This window comes from Dermacentor silvarum, chromosome 11 (assembly GCF_013339745.2).
Source record: "Dermacentor silvarum isolate Dsil-2018 chromosome 11, BIME_Dsil_1.4, whole genome shotgun sequence".
Lineage (NCBI taxonomy): Eukaryota > Metazoa > Arthropoda > Arachnida > Ixodida > Ixodidae > Dermacentor > Dermacentor silvarum.
Window position 1 is genome coordinate 18,685,428 of NC_051164.1, and position 21,880 is coordinate 18,707,307.

Genomic DNA, 21,880 nt, shown 5'->3' on the forward strand with positions numbered 1-21,880 from the left:
CGGAACGGGCGAGCTGTGCCTCCCACTGCTCCATTGTGTCACTGGTATTTGGTCTATGAGGGTGCTTAGCTGCACTCCCAGGTTACATGTATTAGGGTAGGTATGCCACCGCACCAAGGACAGTTGGCCCTATAACGAGTGGGATACATGGCGTTTAGCCATTTTAAATGGGGGAATACCCCAGTCTGTATTTTACGCCAACCGGTGGCCTCTTCCCCGCTAAGTTGTGGAAGTTTTTCTCATCGATGCCCGAAGTCCTGCCTGGCTTGAACGTACGACTAGCACAACTATTCGCTAGAAAGTGGCACTATAGTGGCATCGCCCGTTTGGTGCCATTACGATAACGCCACGCCGCGCGCCCATACTACACCATACCGATAATACCAATACGACACAGGTCAAAATGGCGACGTCACTCGTGTACTGCAGTTGGCTATTGGCGCGGCTAGAAGCGGCTGCAATACTGACTTTTCTAGATGCACTAACTATGCACCATATTATCAGTTTCAGTTAAAAACTGGCGCGTTTCTTAAAATCCTCGAATCTAAGCCAACCCTAGAGTTTCGTATATGATTATTTGGAAAAAACTATCGGCCTATAGTCGATAGACTTTAGAAGACAGCGGCATTTGCCCCTCAAAGGCGGATGGACACGAGCCGGCACCAATAGGCGCGCACTTCAGGTGACGTCATGAGCCGGACGGCCGGTGTCCCCGCCGACGGAGAACATGCCTAACATGGCCGCCCTCGCTTCGAACTGGGCCGAGTCGCGTCAGCTCTGTGCGTCTCCCTTCGTCAGAGTGAATTCGAATTGTTTGTGGTGGTTTGTCATGCCGGAAATATTATTGTGAGCTTACGATGCACAATTTGTGCTGCGTGTTTGTTCTGAGCCGTGAGCCGGCGAAGAAAGATTGCAGCGAAGATCGGTGGCGCTGCGCTGCGCTTCGTGTGGAAACAAGATCCTGCGGCGGCATACCGCTGCAAACAAACATTGTACGTGTTTGTTCCGTGGTGTTTTGTTTTGCTCCTAAGTGAAGTTACGACGAGGAGAGTTCGCCAAAGTCTTGTACCTACTGTGAGCGGCGGGTGTGTTTGTGTACTGTGCCCCTGCGTTTCTCGTCGGACGTGGTGAAGTGATGGAGCAAAACCATTATCAGGATAAATGAGAAAAGCGTGCGCGGATGAAACCAACCTGCGAGTTTCTCAACAGAAAAGATTTGTGAAAGCAACCTCCAACGCAAAGATTCGTTGCTGTCAGCTCAGCGTGCAAACGACCGATCATTGGCAGCAGTGTGATAAGATAGCCGAGCGTCTAGCGGCGTCGTTCGAGTGTTGTGTAGCACCGTCGATTGATTGCTTTCCACCAATGCTAACAATCAGTGACTAACACGCGCTGCTTGAGCGAATGTCATTGGATTGTTAACGGTCAGGCGTTTGGAAGCATGCAGTGTTTGTTTCCTCAATGTCAGCCTGAATGCTAATTTAAAATTATGACTGATACACTGGTGCCGTTGCAAGGGAGCTTGGCATGAATTCGCGTCGCTGTGTGGCTTAGAACTCTTCGCTCACTGCACGCGCCAGCTGTAGAAAGCCTGCTGTGACACAATCGCGCATAAGCTGTGCTGTCAGCGCTCGACTTGCTTTCCCACAACACAGCTTTGCGCTTTGTCGTGATATGTCGCTACTAAAAAATTCCTATGACAGTGAAGGCAACAGAGCCAATGTGTACATTAAAAAAAAGTACGACAAAGTAGGCACAGCTGCTTGTGAACTGACTCCTAATAGTTCTACTCGCGTCTGCGTTAAAAGTGTGTGCGTGTTTTCTTGTGTGTTTGTGTATATTTGCTATTTTGCCCTTTTTTGTATTTTAGATCTTTTTGTTCGCGCTCGCGTTTGTGTTCATGTGTGTGAATATGTGAGTTCTTCCGTGCGTGTATGTATTTGTTCCTATTTCTATCCTTTTATTTTTGCATTTGTTCTTGTAAGCATGCTGCAGCCACGACTTTCGACAATTCCATTAACTCGTCTCATTCAAAGCACCAAGTCCAGTGAATAGCAGGGCTGGCCTCTTCGATGTCATTAAAGCCATTCTCTCTTGTCTACCTTGCCTCCTCAGTCTGCCACCTTGCTTTGTTTTCTCCTACTATTCTGACCTTGCTTCTTGTGCTGTTGCCGCAACGTGATGAACCAACTTGCACCAAAGAAAGTTCTATCAGCTGTGACAACAGAAACATTGACAGATACAAAATGTTAAAAGCATCACGTGGCTTGCACAGTTACTTCGTCTCTTTCCCCTGTTAATGTGTTTATGCATCAGTGCATACGGTAGCTTACCAGAAGTGCACATGAAAAGGTGCCATATTGTGAAACAGCACCTTGCTATGTTGTTGCATTCAGTCTTAATAAACAGATGGTTTTAACAGATAAACATGTAGTGGTACACATATATAACATTGTGCAGTGGGGTATCATTTCCTGTCATTAAGCTTCCATCATTACAAATGCAGTTTTCTAGTGAATGGAGTCCAGCAAAGCAGTGCGGTGAGAGCTTTTGCAACTTTCACCATATATTACTTCCCCAATATCAATGTCTGAATCTGTCCCCGTCACTTTGCCTACGGCTTGTAATGAACAAAGTGACTCACTAAAACACGTTCAACTTTACTGAGCATTTTTCCGGTACGTAAATATGACAAAAAAATGCTAGCAAAGTTAATCACGTTAATAATTGTGCTTGCATTCGCATTACTTGCTCGAGTCAGATTAATAAATTGAAAATTGGCTATGACAACACTTCAATTTTCAGTGCAGACTGCTAACGGAGCCATAAAGCGTGCTCCGACTAATTTCACTATGGGGCGCGTCAAACTCGACGGTGGCTGCCTGAATGAGCAGTTTGGGCCTCACTAAGCTAATGATGTTTTATATTTGTTCTCTTAATCGCATTACTTGTGTGAGCCAGATAACAAAATAAACAATGCAACCACATGAATGTGCTTTGGCATTCAAGCTGCTGACAGTGGCTGTCAGTTTGGTGTTGTCTGCTGCTATTTCACCACCATTCGCTATGAGATGACTGCGATTTCCAGTGCAGACTGCTAACGTAACTATAAAGCGTGCTCTGACTGCTGCTATTTCACTATGGGGCACGTCAAACTCGACAGTGGCTGCCTGAATGAGCATTTTGGGCCTCACTAAGCTAATGATGTTTTATATTTGTTCTCTTAATCGCATTACTTGTGTGAGCCAGATAACAAAATAAACAATGCAACCACATGAATGTGTTTTGGTATTCAAGCTGCTGACAGTGGCTGTCAGTTTGGTGTTGTCTGCTGCTATTTCACCACCACTCGCTATGAGATGACTGCGATTTCCAGTGCAGACTGCTAACGTAACCATAAAGCGTGCTCTGACTGCTGCTATTTCACTATGGGGCACGTCAAACTCGACGGTGGCTGCCTGAATGAGCATTTTGGGCCTCACTAAGCTAATGATGTCTTATATTTGTTCTCTTAATCGCTTTACTTGTGTGAGCCAGATAACAAAATAAACAATGCAACCACATGAATGGCTGCCCGAATGAGCATTTTGAGCCCGCCAACGATAATCAGTGTTAACAATAGTGTTTCAATTCAGATATGCCAGCATTTAAATGTGTTTCTATGCCACTTCTTAAATCGAGCACAATGTGTGCAGGACGTTGCTTATCAGAATTGAGCTTCTATTATAAGGAATATGCCATAAATGGAACTGCTTATTTATTTGAGAGGTCACGGAATGGATGGTTGGCTGTTGCGAACCCACCGGCAAAATTTTGGTAGCCCTAATAAGGGCTGTTCTTTTGTTAATAAGAAGCGTTTATGCTTCGTCGAGTGGCTCAATGCCAGACAGCTCGCAGTCGGAGTTGCTGTCTTCAGTGTCATCTTCACCCAGCTGGATGATGATGGGTTGAATGTGCTCACTCCCAGACGTGTCAAATCTTAACTTTGCCTCCAAGTCCATCACATGCTGAATGCTCTTCCTCCAGTCTCCCGCCGTTACCTGCTTGATTTTCTCCCTCAAGATGACGTCGACCGTGGACAGCTTGAAGTCTCTGTTGTCCGCAGCGATGCCATTTTTGACCTTGGCCCACACAAGCTCAATGGGATTAAATTCACAGTGGTACGGCGGGAGCCTGAGTACAATGCAACCGGCCTTTACAGCTGAATGCATTCCCTTGTCCCATCTTTAGGCCCAATATAACTATCATGTGGTGCTCTGTTTCTACCAAGGTGCTGACTATATGTGGTTGTGAACAAGAGTCACCTACAAGGTCCCAGCATGTGTTAAAAAATGCGCCAATTAACCTTTTAAGGTGCCGAGTACACAACTTTATGTGCCAAGATTGTGCATCAACAGAAAAAGCATTGATGAAAGTAATGATAGTTAAAATGTGTCGCAGACATCTTGAAACACTTCTGATTCGAAACATCTTGAAAAGCTCCTGATTGGAATTGTGCTGCAAGCTTAAATAAAATGTGCAAAATGTTTCAGAAAACTAGCGGGAAAGTATTGGTTGGGTATTATTGCTGTATATGAGTATGTCTTCGTATGCAGTGGGTTCACTTATTTCATTGCTTTTCACATGTGTAGCACAGGGCATAATTTTCAAGTGGCTGGACAGGTGCTAGCTTCTTAAGCCTGCTAGACATGAAATACTAGTTGATGTTCTGATATCTGATGTTCCTGTAGTGAGCTTTCGCATGCCCAGATTCGATAAACTTGACAAAACTCACTAAATAATTGAAAATTCTTATTCTATTCTGCAGCTGTATGCTTTTTATGATTCTGAAGACGTAAGAAATGCGGTGAAATTAAGTTTTATATGAACAGAATTGACTGCCACCTGAATGAGTTAATGAGCAACACGGTACTGCATCACGGTACTATACTGAAACAGAGTATACTGGCCCAAACTATTCACAACTTGGTTCACTGTGTCAGTGTGAAAAGTGTGATGTCGACGACCTGATGAAAGTCAGGTGACAAAGCTCGAATGACGACAATGAAATGACCACGACGCCATATATGACAACGAATGTACTATATGACTGGATGATTACAATGGCGTGACGCCGATTGCATGACGAGAGTCGGATAATAAAGCTGCTATGAGTACAACTGCAATGACCGCGACATCATCACAACTATGAGCACATACCTAGTTGCCCAAGCTATTATTCAACTTGGCTCACTGGGTCCACGTGAAAGGCGTGACAACAACTTTGTGACAAAAGTCCGATGATAAAGCTAGAATGACGACAACAGAAAATGACCACGACGGCATCATGACCACGAGCACACACCTAGTGGCCCAAGCTGGTAGACAACTTGGGGTTGGGCCACTGGGTCGGTGTAAGAGGATAGATAGATAGACAGACAGACTCAAAATGATTGAGGTTGGCAAAGAATGCTAACAGCATTAATAACTGGGGTGCCAATGTATTTTGTCGCACACGTTGGGAATGAATACCTCAAGACTGGTGTCATCCTGACAGCTCGTTCCAAGTGTACACGCCTTGTGAACCTATACAGGTACAATTTGTACATTAAAAAAAGAAAAAAAAAACATTTTGGGGTTCCTTTTGTGCCAAAACCACAATCTGATTATGAGCCCATGCCGTAGTGATAGACTCCGGATTAATTTTTACCCCCTGGGGATCTTTAATGTGACCAAATGCATGAGAGATACGCGTTACTGTATTCTTGCCTCCACCGAAATGCAGCCACCGTGGCCAGGATTTGATCCTGCAACCTTAGCAGCACAACACCATAGCCGCTAAGCCACTATGGAGGGTTGAAAATTGCAGTATGTGCACTATAGTATTTATAAATAAACTTAACCAGTGAAATTTTGTTCATTAGTCAATTAAGCATTTCTCATGCAAGGAACAACTGCCTCTTTGAAAAATTGAGCTTAAGGACTAAGCCTGCACTACCTCCCACTGGCGATATTAATAAGTTCTATGCAGCCAAAAAAAAAAAAAAGCACTGGAATATTGTTTTGCACCACTTTTACCAGTAATCAGCTTGGCTAAGAAAAATTATTTGATGGGTGCATCTGAATGCTATGGTTGTGTTTGTACAGTAAGCAAAAAAGTGGATAAAGCTGATGTGGCTGACCGTGTTTGGTTGATGGAATGGGTGATGGAATTTTAAGCCATCAAGCTACGTACCAGCTAGAGAGAGGTGATAGCCTTGATTGATTTCCACCACCCCTCTGATGCACATCCAGACCTCGCTAAGTAGAGCCCTTTTGCATTCCAGACTTGTGCTCGCCCGCTGCAGCAGCTCGGAGTTGAATTCAAGTCATGCTCGGCAGCAGAGTGCCATGGCCACTGAATGAGCACCGCCGTGGCAGGTGTGCTAACCCTTTCTCTACAGCTGACAAATACAATCGTCGCCAGAATGTGTATCTTATGGCAAGTACAGTCATCAAGAAACTGCGTTTCTGGAAATCTGTGGGCATTTGGTACACTTTTTGCCATTTCAAGTAATGCGGAAAGTGTTTAAGGCCAACTGCAACAAAATTTTCGACCGCATAAAAGTCATAGTTTCAGATTGCATGAAGATGGAGCAGCTGTCCCGCAAAATTTTATGCTTGAAATACGAGTGGGTGTACCGCAAGAAGCTTGCAAAAACGGATATCTGTGTCAGTGAAACTGAATTAAAAAAAGGAAGAAATGCCACCACTGCAAATGATGCAGAAGGCAGCACATTGGGAACCAGCGCACTGACTGGCAGCGACGCGCCAAAGGATAATGTTTTGGAGGTGGTAACCCCCCTCATAAGTCAACCGACACAGCTCCCCCTCCTCCCCGAAAAGTTGTGTTTTTGGTTTGAGCATACATACAAGCACAGATGAACGGTATGAAACCTTCGGTACGGCCTCTTGAAAATCATTTGAAAGCCAAAACTACGGCCCCTCCCACACATGAATGGTGATGGTGCACAACCTTCGAGACTATGCACCCCTCACAGCACTCAGAAAATCTCGCTCATGGTATAGGACATGTGGTACACCTGCTAACTACCAAGTGCCTGCTTCAGTTGTCAATGTGCTTTTAAACGCCGCTGGTAAAAAAAATCAGGGAACTATGAGCCCTGCAGGTTCACCAAGACTGCTTTGATGAATCACAGTGCACATCTATAATCAATTTAGCCAAACTGAAATTTTGTAGAATTGCCAAGCAGCCAAAGAAAATGCCCCTCCCAGTGAATATCTAAACCACAACTGCCATCTTTACCACTGTGTCACCGAGGTATAGTTGACCCGAACCTTGAATTTGTGAAGGGTTAAGAACTCACCGGACACACAGCACCAGGTCACCCGCTATGGTTGTACTATTGCGGACCAAGAAGACACCCACTTCATTCTCGGCCATCAGGAGGTCGGACGCCTCCTGCCGGGACATGGGCCCAAAGAACCAGCTGCAAAATACGGTGCACAAAAGTGTGTTACAAGGCCCGAGTACGCACACGAAGGAATCAATTTTTTTACACGGGTGGCACAACCAAGGCTGTTTCGGAGCAGCGCTGGGAGCAGCAATTTTGGCATTTTGGAGCAGCTTGATAAAGCTCAACATGAGTGAAATATAGGCGTAGTAAGTAAAGCTGTGCTTTGACTTTGCAGAACACTATTAAGTTACATGGTGGCTGTGACAACTAAATATGGCCGATAAATAAAAAAAGTAACAAACTACACCCAATCTTATTTTAGTGGGTGTTGTTCATGCTAGTCTTTTAAGTATACTTTTGTGGTCAATTGAGTAAATAACATTCAGTGTTAATGAGCTAAGTTTTGTTAACTTCATCCTTAATGTATGAATGCCAAGGTTGTCATGGATATGAGGAAATGACCGATAACAATGTTAAAAGCAACCTAGTCTATGAGTGGACTAGACAGAGAAACAAAACAAAAGAAAAATACAGTTATACTGTAAAAGAAGTATGTGGCAATGCGCCAGCCCAGAACTGCCCCCGCGCAGAACTGGTGCAGAACTGGCCGCGCAGACTGACTACTGCACTAACACCATACCCCCCCCCCCCCCCCCCCCCCAAAGTAGGTTATTAAATGTTAGCTATTTCGACCTAAGTAATTATTTCTGCACAATTAAAAAAAAGACACACGATTAGCATGAACAATGCCCATCAATATAGAGTAAGCGCCGTTCGCATAAAGCTGTCTGTTATTTTTATTCTTGGCAACATTTTGTATGGACAGCTGGTATCGCAATATACAGGGTGTCCCAGCTATCACGCAGCACGATTTTTAAAAAAAGAGGAATGGCGTTACGCGAAGCAAACCTAGTACGTATTGTTTCCAGGACAGTGGAGTAGCCGCCAGTAATTTTTTCGTTACTGAGATTTAATTAGGTAATTGTAGTTAATTATCTAACTCGAGAAGTACTGTGCTAATTATCAGTATCAATGAGAAAGTTGTAGAGCAACATGAAAAACTCCCGATACAGCTTTCTGTTGCTCAATACGTGCTACATAAATGTGTTTTTCCGAGTGTGAAAGAAGCCCGCGAATACATGCAGAACTGGCGCGCGACTGACCGCTCGAGGCACTTTGCATGTATTTGCGGGCTTCTTTCACGCTCGGAAAAACACATTTACGTAGCACGTGTTGAGCAGCAGAAAGCTGTATCGGGAGTTTTTCATGTTGCTCTACAACTTTCTCATTGACACTTTGATAATTAGGACAGTACTTCTCGAGTTAGATAATTACAATTACGTAATTAAATCTCAATAACAAAAAAATTACTGGCGGCTACTCCACTGTCCTGGAAACAATACGCACTAGGTTTGCTTCGCACGCCACCGTTCCACTTATTTTAAATCGTGCTGCATGATAGCTGGGACACCCTGTATATGTGAAGTTACTTGGACATAGCATGTTTATCAGTTTTCCACGTTCCTTGCAGGGAAAAAACGATCACTAGCTTTCCGCTCTGCGTACATACCTAATATCATGGCTATACAGCCACAGGCCAATTTTTCAGACAAACTCTAATTCATATGCGGCCCCACCATTTGGCTCTATAGACCCAATGTACAACAGCAACAAATATTTTAGACACCTAACAATGGCTTACTGAATTTTTTGCAAGTCGTGTCGTGAGTATTGTTGCCACGTACGCAATTTCTGCGGTCTGGGTTCTCTCCGGCATTTTACAACAGCCATTTTGGCCGCTAAGGTTGACTAAAATGGAAACTTTAGATCTCTGGCGGAAAAGGTGATTTGGCATAGTGCAGTCATGCAGAAAATAGAGTAGACGGAATCCAAATTTGAGCGACATCACTGTTGCCACTGGAGATTTGTGGTCGAGAAGTTTCACGGAGGCCAGTAGGTGATTTGTCATCATGCCGCACTATCAAATCGGTGAACAGATGTGATAGGCGGGCGCAACAGATCTGAGGTGTTGCACACAAGATCTTTGCCATTAATCGACACAGATTTACCGAGGGGGCACACAAGTACGTACCAAAGTGTATCATTATAAATAAACTGATGAGCTGTGCGCTGAACAGACCGTATACAGCTTATTCACTCAAGTGACAGTCCAGCCTTTCTTCACGACTGCCCCGTAAAAAGAGCTCCAGTTGCAATCATATTTCCGCATAGTATATGCATGCATAAGAATTACAAACATACGCAATACAATTCTCATTTCCCCACAGCCCAGTTAGACTGTGCCACCTAACAACCGCCCTCTAAACGCACCAGCTGGAACTGATTACCTAGGCTTTGATGTCCAGGCCTAAACACTAACCAAGGCCAACTATGGCTGTGTGGTCGCCAGTGGACGCACACATCTCGCTAAATTTAACGACTGCATCCAAAATTTGTGTTTTAGTGCAGGCTGGCACAGCTTGAAGGTTTGCCACAGATGGCACATTCACCCTTGAATATAGAAGTGGCCATCTCCAGGACAACAGTGCATGAAGCAAATCGTGTTTCGGGGCACAGCAATGAAATCTTGCTGTTGGGACACTAGGCGACATTTTGGCATTTCCCTGAATACAGCAATACAACGGCTTTTCGCTTGTCAGCCTCTCATCTGTGGGAAGCTTAGCCTTTGTCTGAGCACTGGTTCTAAGTGGAGAACGAGCTGGTGCCAACTCCGCCAGGCCCAGAGCTCGCTTGTTGAAAAGCTCACCATCTTGGCAAAACTCGCGCTTGCAAGCCTCATCAAAAGAGCACAAATGGAAGAATGAAGCTTCTACAGCTAACATGCCTCCATTGTAACCATACTTTGCAGTCTCCTGGTTGCAGAAACACCTTGACTTTATTATATGAGAAAAATAAAATGTTGATAATTGTCCAATAAAAATCTAGAAAAAACTTTCAACCTACATCTCCCCTCAAGTCTGCAGTACTTTGTCTTTCTAAACCTGTGCTGCCCGAGTTTTAGCATCGAGCTGAGTGCTTGTTACGAAAGACAAACAATGGCCTGTTCGAACAAAGCATGTTACACGTGGGTAAGTGCACCCACTGTGGCAAAGCTTCATGCAATCAATTGTGTGCCGCCACACAGTAAACTGTCAAGGAGCAATACATGTTTCAGACTAGTGTCACTCCTGTCACTTCACCACTTTGCAGCAACTTACCATCACTGGTGCAAACGTTTTTTACAAAGAGCTGAAACTGCTTAACGAAGGGATCATTTTTGTTTGCAGTGACCTGCGATCTGCAACCGCACAGTAGTGATGAAAAACTATGAAAAATTATGCAAAATCACATAACATACTGCACATAAACTCAGCAACGTTTCCCCGTTCCCAATTGCATGAACCGAGTGTTAGATACTCAGTTCATGGCAATAGTACTGACTATCAATACTATTGACAGTCAATTTACCAATAGCTCACATCACAATTGCACAGGGCAGTGGAGCACAAATGGGTGGTGGGGGAGGCAGGTATTGGGGGTTGTAACCCTCCAATCACACAACTTCTCAACAAAATGTGCTACTGCGTATGTGTAACTGGACATATGACACTAGGTATGTCTCTGGGCCAATCCTCCATGCTGGGTAGGTGCTTGGACGAAGAAGCAGAACAAGAAGTCGGCGTGAAAACCAGCCGAGTGTGGAAAAAGAAGTGAACAGAATGTGACCGGAGCCTGCATTGAGCGAGGAGCCTTGAGCTACACCGAAGTGGAGAATTTCGTAACATGGTGTGCCGCTACACTACCAGTAGTGGAAATGGCCAAAAACGTTTTGGAGCAGTCTTTGCAGTGGGAAAAATAATGATTTTGAGCAAACTTTGCGGCACTTAGCAATGATGATTCGTAATGGTTGTTGGCCGGACACTACTCCAGCACATCATAAATGGTGCTAGTGCACTAGCACAAATCACAGCGAATAGTGTTCTCGAAGAAGGTGATCCACGTACACGACCAGTTACAAACAAATTACAACCATGACGCGGCCACACTGAATCAACCAGAATGCTTGAAAAAAAAGAAAAATACTGCACATCCCCAGCAGTAAAGCAAGCCACACAAAGGCATAAAAAACTCACTTGCAATACAGTCACGTGGTATGTAGGATGACCATTTGAGCAATATTATTTGAGGCCTAAAGTCATCTAGCCAGTAAAATAGCTGAGCTACAAACCTGCTGCGTTATGAACACACACTCAGGAACACACACACAAAGACAAACATGACACAGCAGGGCAGCTAATGGCAAAGCCAGGAGTAAGTCTCAGTTTGCCGAGTGCCATGACACAGCCGCCATGCCAAACGCGTGTCATCCCCCCTCCCCCCCAGTTCAGGAAGACCTCTCTTACCGAAGCCACGACACTGGTGCGAAGTACAAATGCAGGAGACGCCAACAACGCTGAATGGGTCGGGCGTGCCCCACTAGGCTCGACTCTAGAACTTCATCCTAAACTATGCACAACCCACGACAATATCGTGTACCGCAAACATGCACAAGCGCGCACTAAATTGGATTGAATTAGCTCGGTGACCCTTTAGCTCAAATAGCTTTATGAATGGCAGGAGATGCAATGACATTCTGTACGTAGGGTGACGGTGACTGCCACCTGACATTGACCCACCACTCCTATTCACATTGGCTTCTGACATGGCCCATTTTAGAGCAGCTTTGCAGCAGTTTCTCTCGTTTGTACCATGAATGTAAAAACTTTTAACGGAATGTAGCAGCATTCCCACCTCTGTTGAATTGTTTCGACGCCAATCACATTAATGTCGATACTCAGTGCGAGACGTATCCTGCGGGAATCTTTTTTAATGTCCTGTGCATGAGGCTGGCAAACAGGATCCAAGTTTAATCTTAAAACACTCGCTAAAGAGAAAAGTAAGTTCAGCTGTATTAGTAAATTATGCTTCCACCAATACCAGAAAGCCACTCTTCAAGAAAAGAAGGCACGGTAAACCACAGAAAGTGGGAAGAAGAAACAATGGTGAAGACGCCGCCTTGAAGTTCCCACACTAGCTCATAATCGTGTCATGCACTTTGACAGCACCTGCTTGGGTAAAGTTTATTTCTTGTCAGTAAAAATGTACTACATCGACTTCCAAAAGGAGCCAAAGAGTGAACTTAGGCTTCAGGAACTCTCACCGAGCTACAACCATACCTTGAGAGTTCATTTTCTTGTGGGAGCTGGGGCCGACCAGTCCACTGCCCCCATATCCCTCTTCCTCTATTTTCCCTCTCACATAATACATGCCCAGACACACACCTCTCTTTACGCACCCCCCTGCCCACTCTCTCAAACCTCTCCCATATTTTGCAGAGATGCTGCTTTATGTTTTAAAATTTGTTTCGTTGTTTGGCCAATGAAGGTCACAAACCAAAAATGCAAGAGCAAACTAAACTTCACTGCAGGTTGCCTTCATGCAGATAATCACTTGACAAATTAACATGGCACAAATGTGACCCAATGAATTAAAGACAGTTTATTCTTATCGACATAATAAAGGGAAAATGAACAAGTAAACACAGTTTTCAACAGAAAACAAAAGAAACATTCAAAAAACAAACAAACAAATTTTTAATTGCTATCCGGTATAGCTGCACAACTCGCTGTTCTTGGTCGCGTTGTCGAAGTCTACGGTCAAATGTAGCTTATCAATTGCCGCTGGGCCATGAAGCATAACTTTCCCACGGCTTTATAGGATTGCTCAGTGATGCACTTTGACTTCACAAAGCTGCAGAGGAATGTAGCAGGTATCCAAAGGTCATTAGAAGGGTGTCTCGCCCTGCCACTCGAACGTAACAGCCGGCGTGTTCTTTCGTTTAGCTTTTTTCTACTTCACCGATGTATGCTGCCTGACAGTCGAAACAGTTGATATTGTAAACGACCCCTTGAGCGCTCTCTTGGTGCGTGGTCCTTGAGCTCATGGGGTCGCCTACAAAATCAACTTTTCTGAGTGTCGGGCAGTGTACACTGGCAAAGAAAAAAACCTAAACGAAAGAATCACTGAACACAAAAATACGCAGATCCCACGCACTAAGGGAATCCATGTAAGTGCTGCTTGCGTTCATTGACAATATTTGGCAGTGATGTTGATGGCATACGACAGTCATGATGCGATGTTAAATGTTGCACCACTTGTGTTTGTCCACGTAGTACACAGAACAGAGAGAGACGTGTCATCCATTCACTCATTGCTTTACTGAAGAGAGCCCAAATGAACAATGCTTTCTGACAATGCATTTTCTTTCTCCCGTGTGATGTTAGGGGAAGTGCCACGAGCGCAGAGGGGTAAGGTTAACCACCCGTTTCCTGACTGCATTGGTACAAGATCCCATTGTACCAATTCCGTCTCCTCTCGCTCTCTACTTCCATTCTAACATTCCCCCTACCTCCTCCCTGAACTGCTGTTGCGCGTAAGCACGGAGGCAAGTGCGGCAGCTCCTGCAATGCTTTTGCGAGGGGTCCAGAGGGAATTGTGGTGTTCTTAGGCTGTGTCAGAGGGCATTGCGGCCCCGCTCTACGAAACGTCGACTTCGCTTATCTCGCTTGCCGTGAGCTCTCAACCACCCCACCCCCCGACGTGGCATGCAAGGCAGCAGCAGCTGTGGAAAAGTCGAAGGAAGAAGCAAAAAAAAGCTTTGCTTTAAAACTGTCAGAGCGTTCTCTCAAATGCGCAACCGGGCCCTTGCCGAAAATTCAGAAGATGTGGGTCACAAAATTGCGTTCCAAGAAACCAAAATTCTAACGACAGAGACTAAGCAACAAAACACTACTGTTATTAAGGTCAGTGGTACATTAAAAACACCAAGAACGACTGAAGCCGTTCTAAAGGAAACCTCTACTCGGTGTACATTCATGGTTTATGCACGGCGAGAAAAAAGTGCGAGAAAGCTGGCCAGGAATGTCTTCGCCGATGCTTCCCCAAGCCTACCACTCGCACTTCACTTCCTTAGTCACGGACGCAAAGAAAGTCGAGCCTCCCCAAAGAAGCTCAACGCCCCACTGTTATCATCCAGCCTTGTCCTGTCATCTTGTGCTTTGCCACTGGATTTCCAACCGTTAACATGTACCAACTGGCCCAACTAACCACTTTCCTATCATGAAGTATGTTTAAAAGCTGCATCCTGCCATCTCTGTCATCACTCCCCCATGAAGAAGGAACCAACTTGATTCCGAAACGTCGGGAACAATAAATTCATTTTACGGTGGGAAGAATTCTAAAGCCCTGGCCAGGTCGTTCTACTCGCAAGGAGGGGGCGTAACTGGGAGAGTTCCCCGACGAGGCACCCTCAGCATGCGACCCACATTAGGCGTAGCGTGAATGTACCATAATGTAGTCGACGCCTGGGCCCTTCGATTCAATGAAGGTTGCACAGAGGAGCATCACTCTACGCTCTGTCCCACCCATTGTGTACATGGAAGAAACTGCCACGCCTGTCAGTCAGTCCAATAGCCTCCCCCCCCCCCTTGACTACAAAAAGCGGAAAAAAAAATAAAACCCCAAAATTGCAACGTCACCGTACAGGCACGGGGGTTATCGGCACAAATTTCAAGAAATTAAATTTTTACCTTCTCATTTTGTCTTCTACTAATCAACCTATTACTGTGAAGTTACCGGAGATAATTTTGAATGAATACTTTATCAGTCTAAACTGAATTTGTGGTTTTTCTTTGTCATCTCTTCAATCTTAATGACCAGCGGCAGTGGTTATGGTGTTCCACTGCAGAACATGATGTCGCCAGTGCAATTCCCGGTTACGTTTAGATGGGGTCAAAAAGCAGAATCACCCGGGTATGTAGTGCAGCTTCAAAAAATTCAGGTTGTCAAAACAAATACCAAATGTTGTTTCTCGCAACCGGAATCTTGCTATGGGTCGTTAAACCCCACGAATCAAACAATCAATTAACTTTGAAGAGGCAATGACACCAAATTTTCTGGCTTCAATTGTGCATTGCATGTTGAATCATACGCCTCCCACTGAAAGCTGGCAAACTTTGAGTGCATTCAGTGCAGTTGAACCATAATGGCAAAGAATAGCATGATAAACAAGGGACGTGAAAGAAACATGACACCGTACAGCATTCTAGCAACACTGAATGGTGACAAAATTAAATGCACACCCACAAACGATTCCCTCGGAATAACGGAAGCCGATATCGAAGGCCATGCTTCTCTGTACTGCAGGCACCGAAAGTGATTCCAGGTGCTGGAATTATACCATTGTCGCCATGTGTCATTTTGTTCTTGCATTGTGCATCTCGGCGATCTGCTACCGTTTTTTATAGCACGAGTAAAGGAATTGCGCGCACAATTCAAAAGCAACACCCTTGCTTTGGTGTTACGTGCCAAAGCTGGCAGAGCGAAATTTTTGGTGTGTTCCAGAAATGCTTCAGAGAGGATATCAAAGTGGTGCCACCGCACTTTGTGACATCACACTGTTAATGCCAAAATGGCGGTCGTCAGTGGGAGGGGCTTAGTTAAATTGTGCACCATGAGCCCAGTTCTTGCGTGTCTCTACTGTCAGTTGCAAGGATAAACTGACAAATGTCATATCACCATGTCATGGCCCCTTTGATTCAGTGAAGGTTGCGCAAAGGAGCCTCGCTCTATGCTCTGTCCCAACCATTGTGTACAACATGAAAGAAACTGCCAGTCTAACAGGGATGAGGCGTATCTGCATCTCTGGGATGAAACAATGTTTACCCAATGTGCACCACTAATACATGTCACCCTTCGATTCATCTAGTGCTGTTCACAGGAGAATTAGTGGCAGACAAAGGACGAGCTTTTCTTCAGGTTTTGTCGCAGCAACAGTTTTCACTGCATGGAATTGGCAAGATAGAAGCCTTGTCTTTTTGTGTAGCACAGTGGTTTGTCACCAAGTCAACAGTGCCACACTGTCGTCCTTGGAAGCTGAAAAGGTAGGATGGCATCGGGGGAGATGACTGATCAGCAAACACTTAGAAGATCACCTTCGGTGGGTGGACAACGTTGTCAACCAAACCACACGACTCATGCCTTTTAAGTGAAGGGGACCCCCCAATGAAAAGTATTACTAGCCTACCTAAACCGACGACGAGGTCATAACTTATGCTACTACGCCACACAAACTCTGCTAAAGACAGGTTACAATTAGGATGAATGAGATGTCACTGCTGATGAAGGAGATACCACTGCTCCTGCCTCCTTGACAAGTCTCAGATAAAGGTGATGAACAGCAAAAACACAAAAAAAGAAGAGATGAAATGAAAATTCAAGAAGGTTCCTCTACGACTGCTGATGACAGCATAGCGTAATGTTGTCACTGCCGTTAACATCCCAGGATACCTATCCTTATGACATTGACACGAGCAAGACCCGTATTTTGGCCAAATGTTTACCCTGTCCCCAATCGGAGGCCGAGAACGCTCGACGGCTGCGATGCTTTCAAAAGCTCGCGCCGTTCGCGAGTTGTCATCCCTGAGGAAGATTTTTTCATACTAAATGAACGCAAAAAAAAGGGGGGCGAGCCATCCAAAGCTTCTCGCGCGCAAAATTCCCTCGTACTTGTGCGGTCTTCCAGCCCCTCATTTTCCCATAATTGGATGAAAACAACGTACGGAAACGCGTTCGGATTGGCCTTTGCAGGATGTTTGGCATTAAACGATGCCAAAGTTATCCCAGGACGCTTTCAGACCCTGCACAATGATTGTTTTTGCAAGCGTGTAGGCCTAGCCGAGTGGTGGTCCGTGAAACACGATCTTCGGGCGGGGGGAAGGAACCCCAAAATAAACGGGCGCTCCCGCTCCGTGGCGCGGAAAGACGCTAGCAAAAACGGCTCGCGACCAACGGCGGGAGGAATGCGCCGTTTCGGGGCATAGAGCTAAAACAAAAAAACAAGGAGGTTCGGGGGTTCAAAGGAAACGGTTTGGCCGAGAACGTTGCAGCCGTGCGTCCGGTAGGTAGTACGAGCGGCCGGTCGCTTTTATCTCCGGAGGCCAGCGCTCGGGCCGAATCGTGTCACGCACAAATTCGCTACACACACAACACACGCACGGATACTGACCTGTTCTTATCGTACGGATCAAAGCTCCCGGCCATGTCTCCCGTCGTGTAAAGTCACGCCACTGGGGCGCAGTCAAGGCAGATAGGTGACCGAGAAAAAAATGAACGCGAGGAAAACTTCAGCTAACACACCACACGCGCGAGCGCCCGTCGAGGCGCCGGCGTTTCCGCTAGACAGCGTCTGGGCACACGGAATCGATCACGTCCTCTAGTCACCACAACACAACAGCTGGGAGTGTCACACAGACGCTCCAAAACTTGCGCTCCGGCACCAGCATCAAACGTGGTTCTCGGCGGTGCGGCACAGTGATCGCGCGCGAGTCGAGAGGATGTCTTCAGATAAGCTGTGTCACTTGAACGGCCGGTCTAGTGAGCCGGGGTCGATCAGGAGCACCACTGCGAGCCACAGTTAGGCTTAGCGAGCATCGGCGAGCCGCCACCACCACCGTCGCAGTAGGACGAGAGCGCACGGGGCAAAGTACGCCTTGCCGGCGCCGCAGGGATAACTGGAACGCGTTCGCCAAGTATCACCACACGGACAGGGCCATCGCGGGGCACCATCACCACGGAAAGCGTAGCATCATACGGGCCCACGAGCGCACGAACCGCGACAACGACGTACAATCAGACAGACGCAGACGGGCTAAACGTTGGCTAAACATCAACATCAGCAGCCAAACAGACAGCCAACTAGAGTGTACTAGATAATGGTCGAGTGGGCCGAACGGCGCTCTCCCGCTGAGGCGCCGCGTGTGGAAAAATTTTGCGAGGGCGCTGCGAGCGAACTGCATTGGGGCGGAGACGCGCTCCGCGGCATATTCAACGCACTTTCGCTGCGGGCGCCGAGGCCGATTGCGCATAGTATGCTCTTAAAATAGTGCTTTATTTCAACTGCAAATTTATGTTTACACCATCTTGCCAAACATATATATTTGAGGCATGGATTATACAACGCGTCGTCTTCAGTTTTGTTGTCGTTGTCAAGCGCGTCGTCTGCTAGCGAGCGCGCGTTCGCTACGCGGACGCTGGCGGCGCCCAGTTTTTCTCGCAGAACGTCTGTGTAGTACATTTGTTTTTATGTTTTAGTTCCTTTGGTGCGCTCATGATTCTTGACGGCGGGTACCAAAGGTAGTTTCAGTCAAGTGAACCATTGTTTTTAACACTGTCTTCTAAAAGCAACTGGCATCTCTGCAACATGAAGCTACGTACGAAAATTTTATTATTGATAGCGTGTCATTTTACGCACGCTTCTTGTCGGTGGATATTGATTAGGAACAATGATCGAAGAAAACAATGTTAAAGTGAAATAAACCAGGTTTATTAGCTGCGTGGCGCGAAGAATGACCGATGTATTTCTACGTAATTAAATCAAAGGGTACATTGAGAATGGTACAAATGGTACAGTGAGAACTCCCGACCGTGCACGTTTGCATACGAAACACACGTATTAGTGAATACTGCACATAAAACTCTCATTCGCAGGAATAATATTCATACCAGGCAATTAAAACTATATATATATATATATATATATATATATATATATATATATATATATATATATATATATATATATATATCTGTGTGTGTGAGAGAGTTATTGATATGCTGTACGACGCCGAACAGTCGTTTCCGTACGAATGTAACGCATAACAGCACCGATGAAGTCTCAAAGGTGAGTGACCGATGCAAGTTCGGACTGTTATTCCGAATGATTGTGCTGCCGGAGAGTAGTGGCTGTTGCGCAGAGGCGCAGTTCCTGAGAAAATTAACGCAGGGGTGTTAATAAGTCCGGCTAATAAGCTGCTAATAAGCCCTGATAATAAGCTGTCATTCAATATAAATGCCCCGTTTTGGGGCAGCCTGTAAATCTGCTAACTTGATTAAGGCAAGGAAAACTTTTTTTTTTTGTCAGTCTCACCATCTTTGCAACCCATTAAAACTGGGTGCCCCATGTGGTACCACACTTATCTTCTTGAACGAACGCAGCAGATCTACACATATCTGTACGTGTATGTGAGGTATGCCGTTTCTCTAATTGCTTCATTATTGTCGTTATGATAGTGCGTCGAATAACTGAAAGCAGCCGCTTATAATATACAAGCTGCTTAGTTGAGCGGACAGACATTTGGGAATGGCATTACATTTATGTGTGAAATATAGGATAAGCGTAACATGTTTTTTCTCGGAAATCAGACTCGAGAATAATTTATTTTGTTTACACTCCTAGCAAAAACACGAAGAACGCAGCCACCTGTCTTTTTTTTTTTTTTAGTTCAAACAAATTTGTGGGTTTTACGTGGCAAAACCACGATATGAGTATGAGGCACCCGGTTTAGATTTTTCCACCTGGGGCTTTTTAACGTGCACCTAAATAGAAGTACACGAGTGTTTTCCATTTGTTCCCATCGAATTCCGCAACGGATTGAACCCGCGAGCTCCAGTTTAGCAACGCAACGCCGTATATCCACTATACCGGGTGTTCGAAATTAAGGTCTAGGGGATTTTTAAAAATCTCCTGTGGCAGTTAGCACAATTCTGATTGATGAGCTGGGTTATTCGAAGAGGCGGACATTAGTAGCACGAGAATCGAAACACCTATTCAACTTATTAACAAAATTGATTAATGAACTTCTTAGTTAATTACTTTACGACACATATTGCAATTTACGAATTGTAGCCGGTGAGGTTGCAAAACGCATCCACTTGAAATGAATTTCCAGAATGACACCAGAATGACACCGACCGCGATAAATGACCCCGTACCCATTACTCCGCATTCTGTTACGCGAGTAAGGCGGAAACTTGAATACAATGTTGTGCTGCAGTTTTTTTTTTCTTTTTTTTTTTTCAATAACGATGCTTCCCGTAAATCTGAGTACCCGGCCGCCGCGGGGGCTCAGTTAGCTAAGGCGTTGCGCTGCTGAGGACGAGTTCGCGGAATCGAATCCCGGCCGCGGCGGCCGCATTTCGATGGAAGCGAAATGCAAGAAGCCCGTGTGCTTGCGTTGTAGTGGACGTTAATGAACCCCAGGTGGTCAAAATTAATCCGGAGCCCTGCACTACGGCGTGCCTTATAATCAGAACTGGTTTTGGCACGTAAAAAACCCCAAAAGAAGAACGAAATCTGAGTACAAGGTGCCGGATCGGGCAGATATGCTTTACTTGTTTGAAGCGGCAAGCAGGAAGGTTACATATGTTTCTCCGTTTGCGTTCCGCAAGACCTACTGATGAAAAAAACTATATGCGGAACAATACACACGAGAGATACATGCTGCTTGAAGAACGAGAAAAATATTTGTTCTCCAAAGGGAACCGTACAATAACGTAGTAGAATGAAAGCCGACACTGCGGCCGCAATGTACGGGCAATCACCGAGCGGCATTAAAAAATAAAATGAAGAGAAAGAAAGGCATTTGTTCTTAAGACATATATACATGTCATATTCGATTATGAACACCATTCGAGAGGTCTGAACGCAAATACCAGCGCGCGAAGTAGTGCGATTGACCCTGCCGAGCAGTATCGCCAGCAGTTTCCAACGGCGCGACCTTGATGCGGCCCAATCCAGTTCGATCGCAGCGCCGCCACAGTATTTTTCCACGTCGGGCGCCTCACTGCAAAGCATGCGCCGCCCCAGCCGCTCGTCCCACTCAACCATATTCTAGTACACTCTACAGCCAACCCAGCTAGAGTGTACTAGAATACTTGGGTAGTGGAAAGAGCGGCGGGCAGCGCGTGAGGCACTTGATGTTAACGCTACCAGGTGGCGCCAGCGGCTCCTAACCGAGCACCAGCAAGCGCTCGAAAGCGGTCAGGCAGCCGCAAGCACGGAAGTTTTCTATTATTATTACTGCAGTTATAGATAGTACTCGCGCTGCAAATGTCATTGATAGCTTATGAGCGAATTAATCAAAGCAATATGACTTCAGCAGGGCTAAGCTTTCGTCAGATTACCTCCGCTGAGGAGACGGCGCCAAGGCACGAAGTGCGTGAAGCTTCGCGCTTACAGTAAGAAGTCGTCTTAGGAGATCTTGCGTGGAATGGCGACGTCTGCGTCAATTTACTGGCGTGTTAATACGAACAGCCCCTGTGAGATGCATACATCACGTCACGAGTGCACGCTCCGGGCACTTTGTACTCCCGCCAGTTCTCTTATCACAGGCACGCGCCTTTGCGGCACTAACAGACAGGAATTCCAGGTGTTCTGCGCGTTTCTTTTTTCATATTTTGGAGTAAATTTTAAATTAAATCGCGATATCATTATGAGGCACGCCGTAGTGGGGACTCCGGGTTAATTTAGACCACCTGGGGTTCCTTAACGTGCACTCAATGAACGG

At 45.6% G+C, this 21,880-nt stretch overlaps 1 protein-coding gene across 1 annotated transcript in view; it reads right to left on the reverse strand.

Moving 5' to 3' along the window:
• LOC119433087 (adapter molecule Crk) overlaps positions 1-18,183 on the reverse strand; it is a 43,039-nt gene extending 24,856 nt beyond the window's left edge. Inside the window, exons 1-2 of the mRNA XM_037700226.2 lie at positions 17,542-18,183; positions 7,347-7,469 (exon numbers count right to left, since the gene is read on the reverse strand). Coding sequence (XP_037556154.1) covers positions 7,347-7,469; positions 17,542-17,576 — 158 coding nt within the window. The 5' untranslated portion in view covers positions 17,577-18,183. The remainder of the gene's footprint in view (positions 1-7,346; positions 7,470-17,541) is intronic.
• Between the last annotated feature and the right edge of the window lie 3,697 nt (positions 18,184-21,880).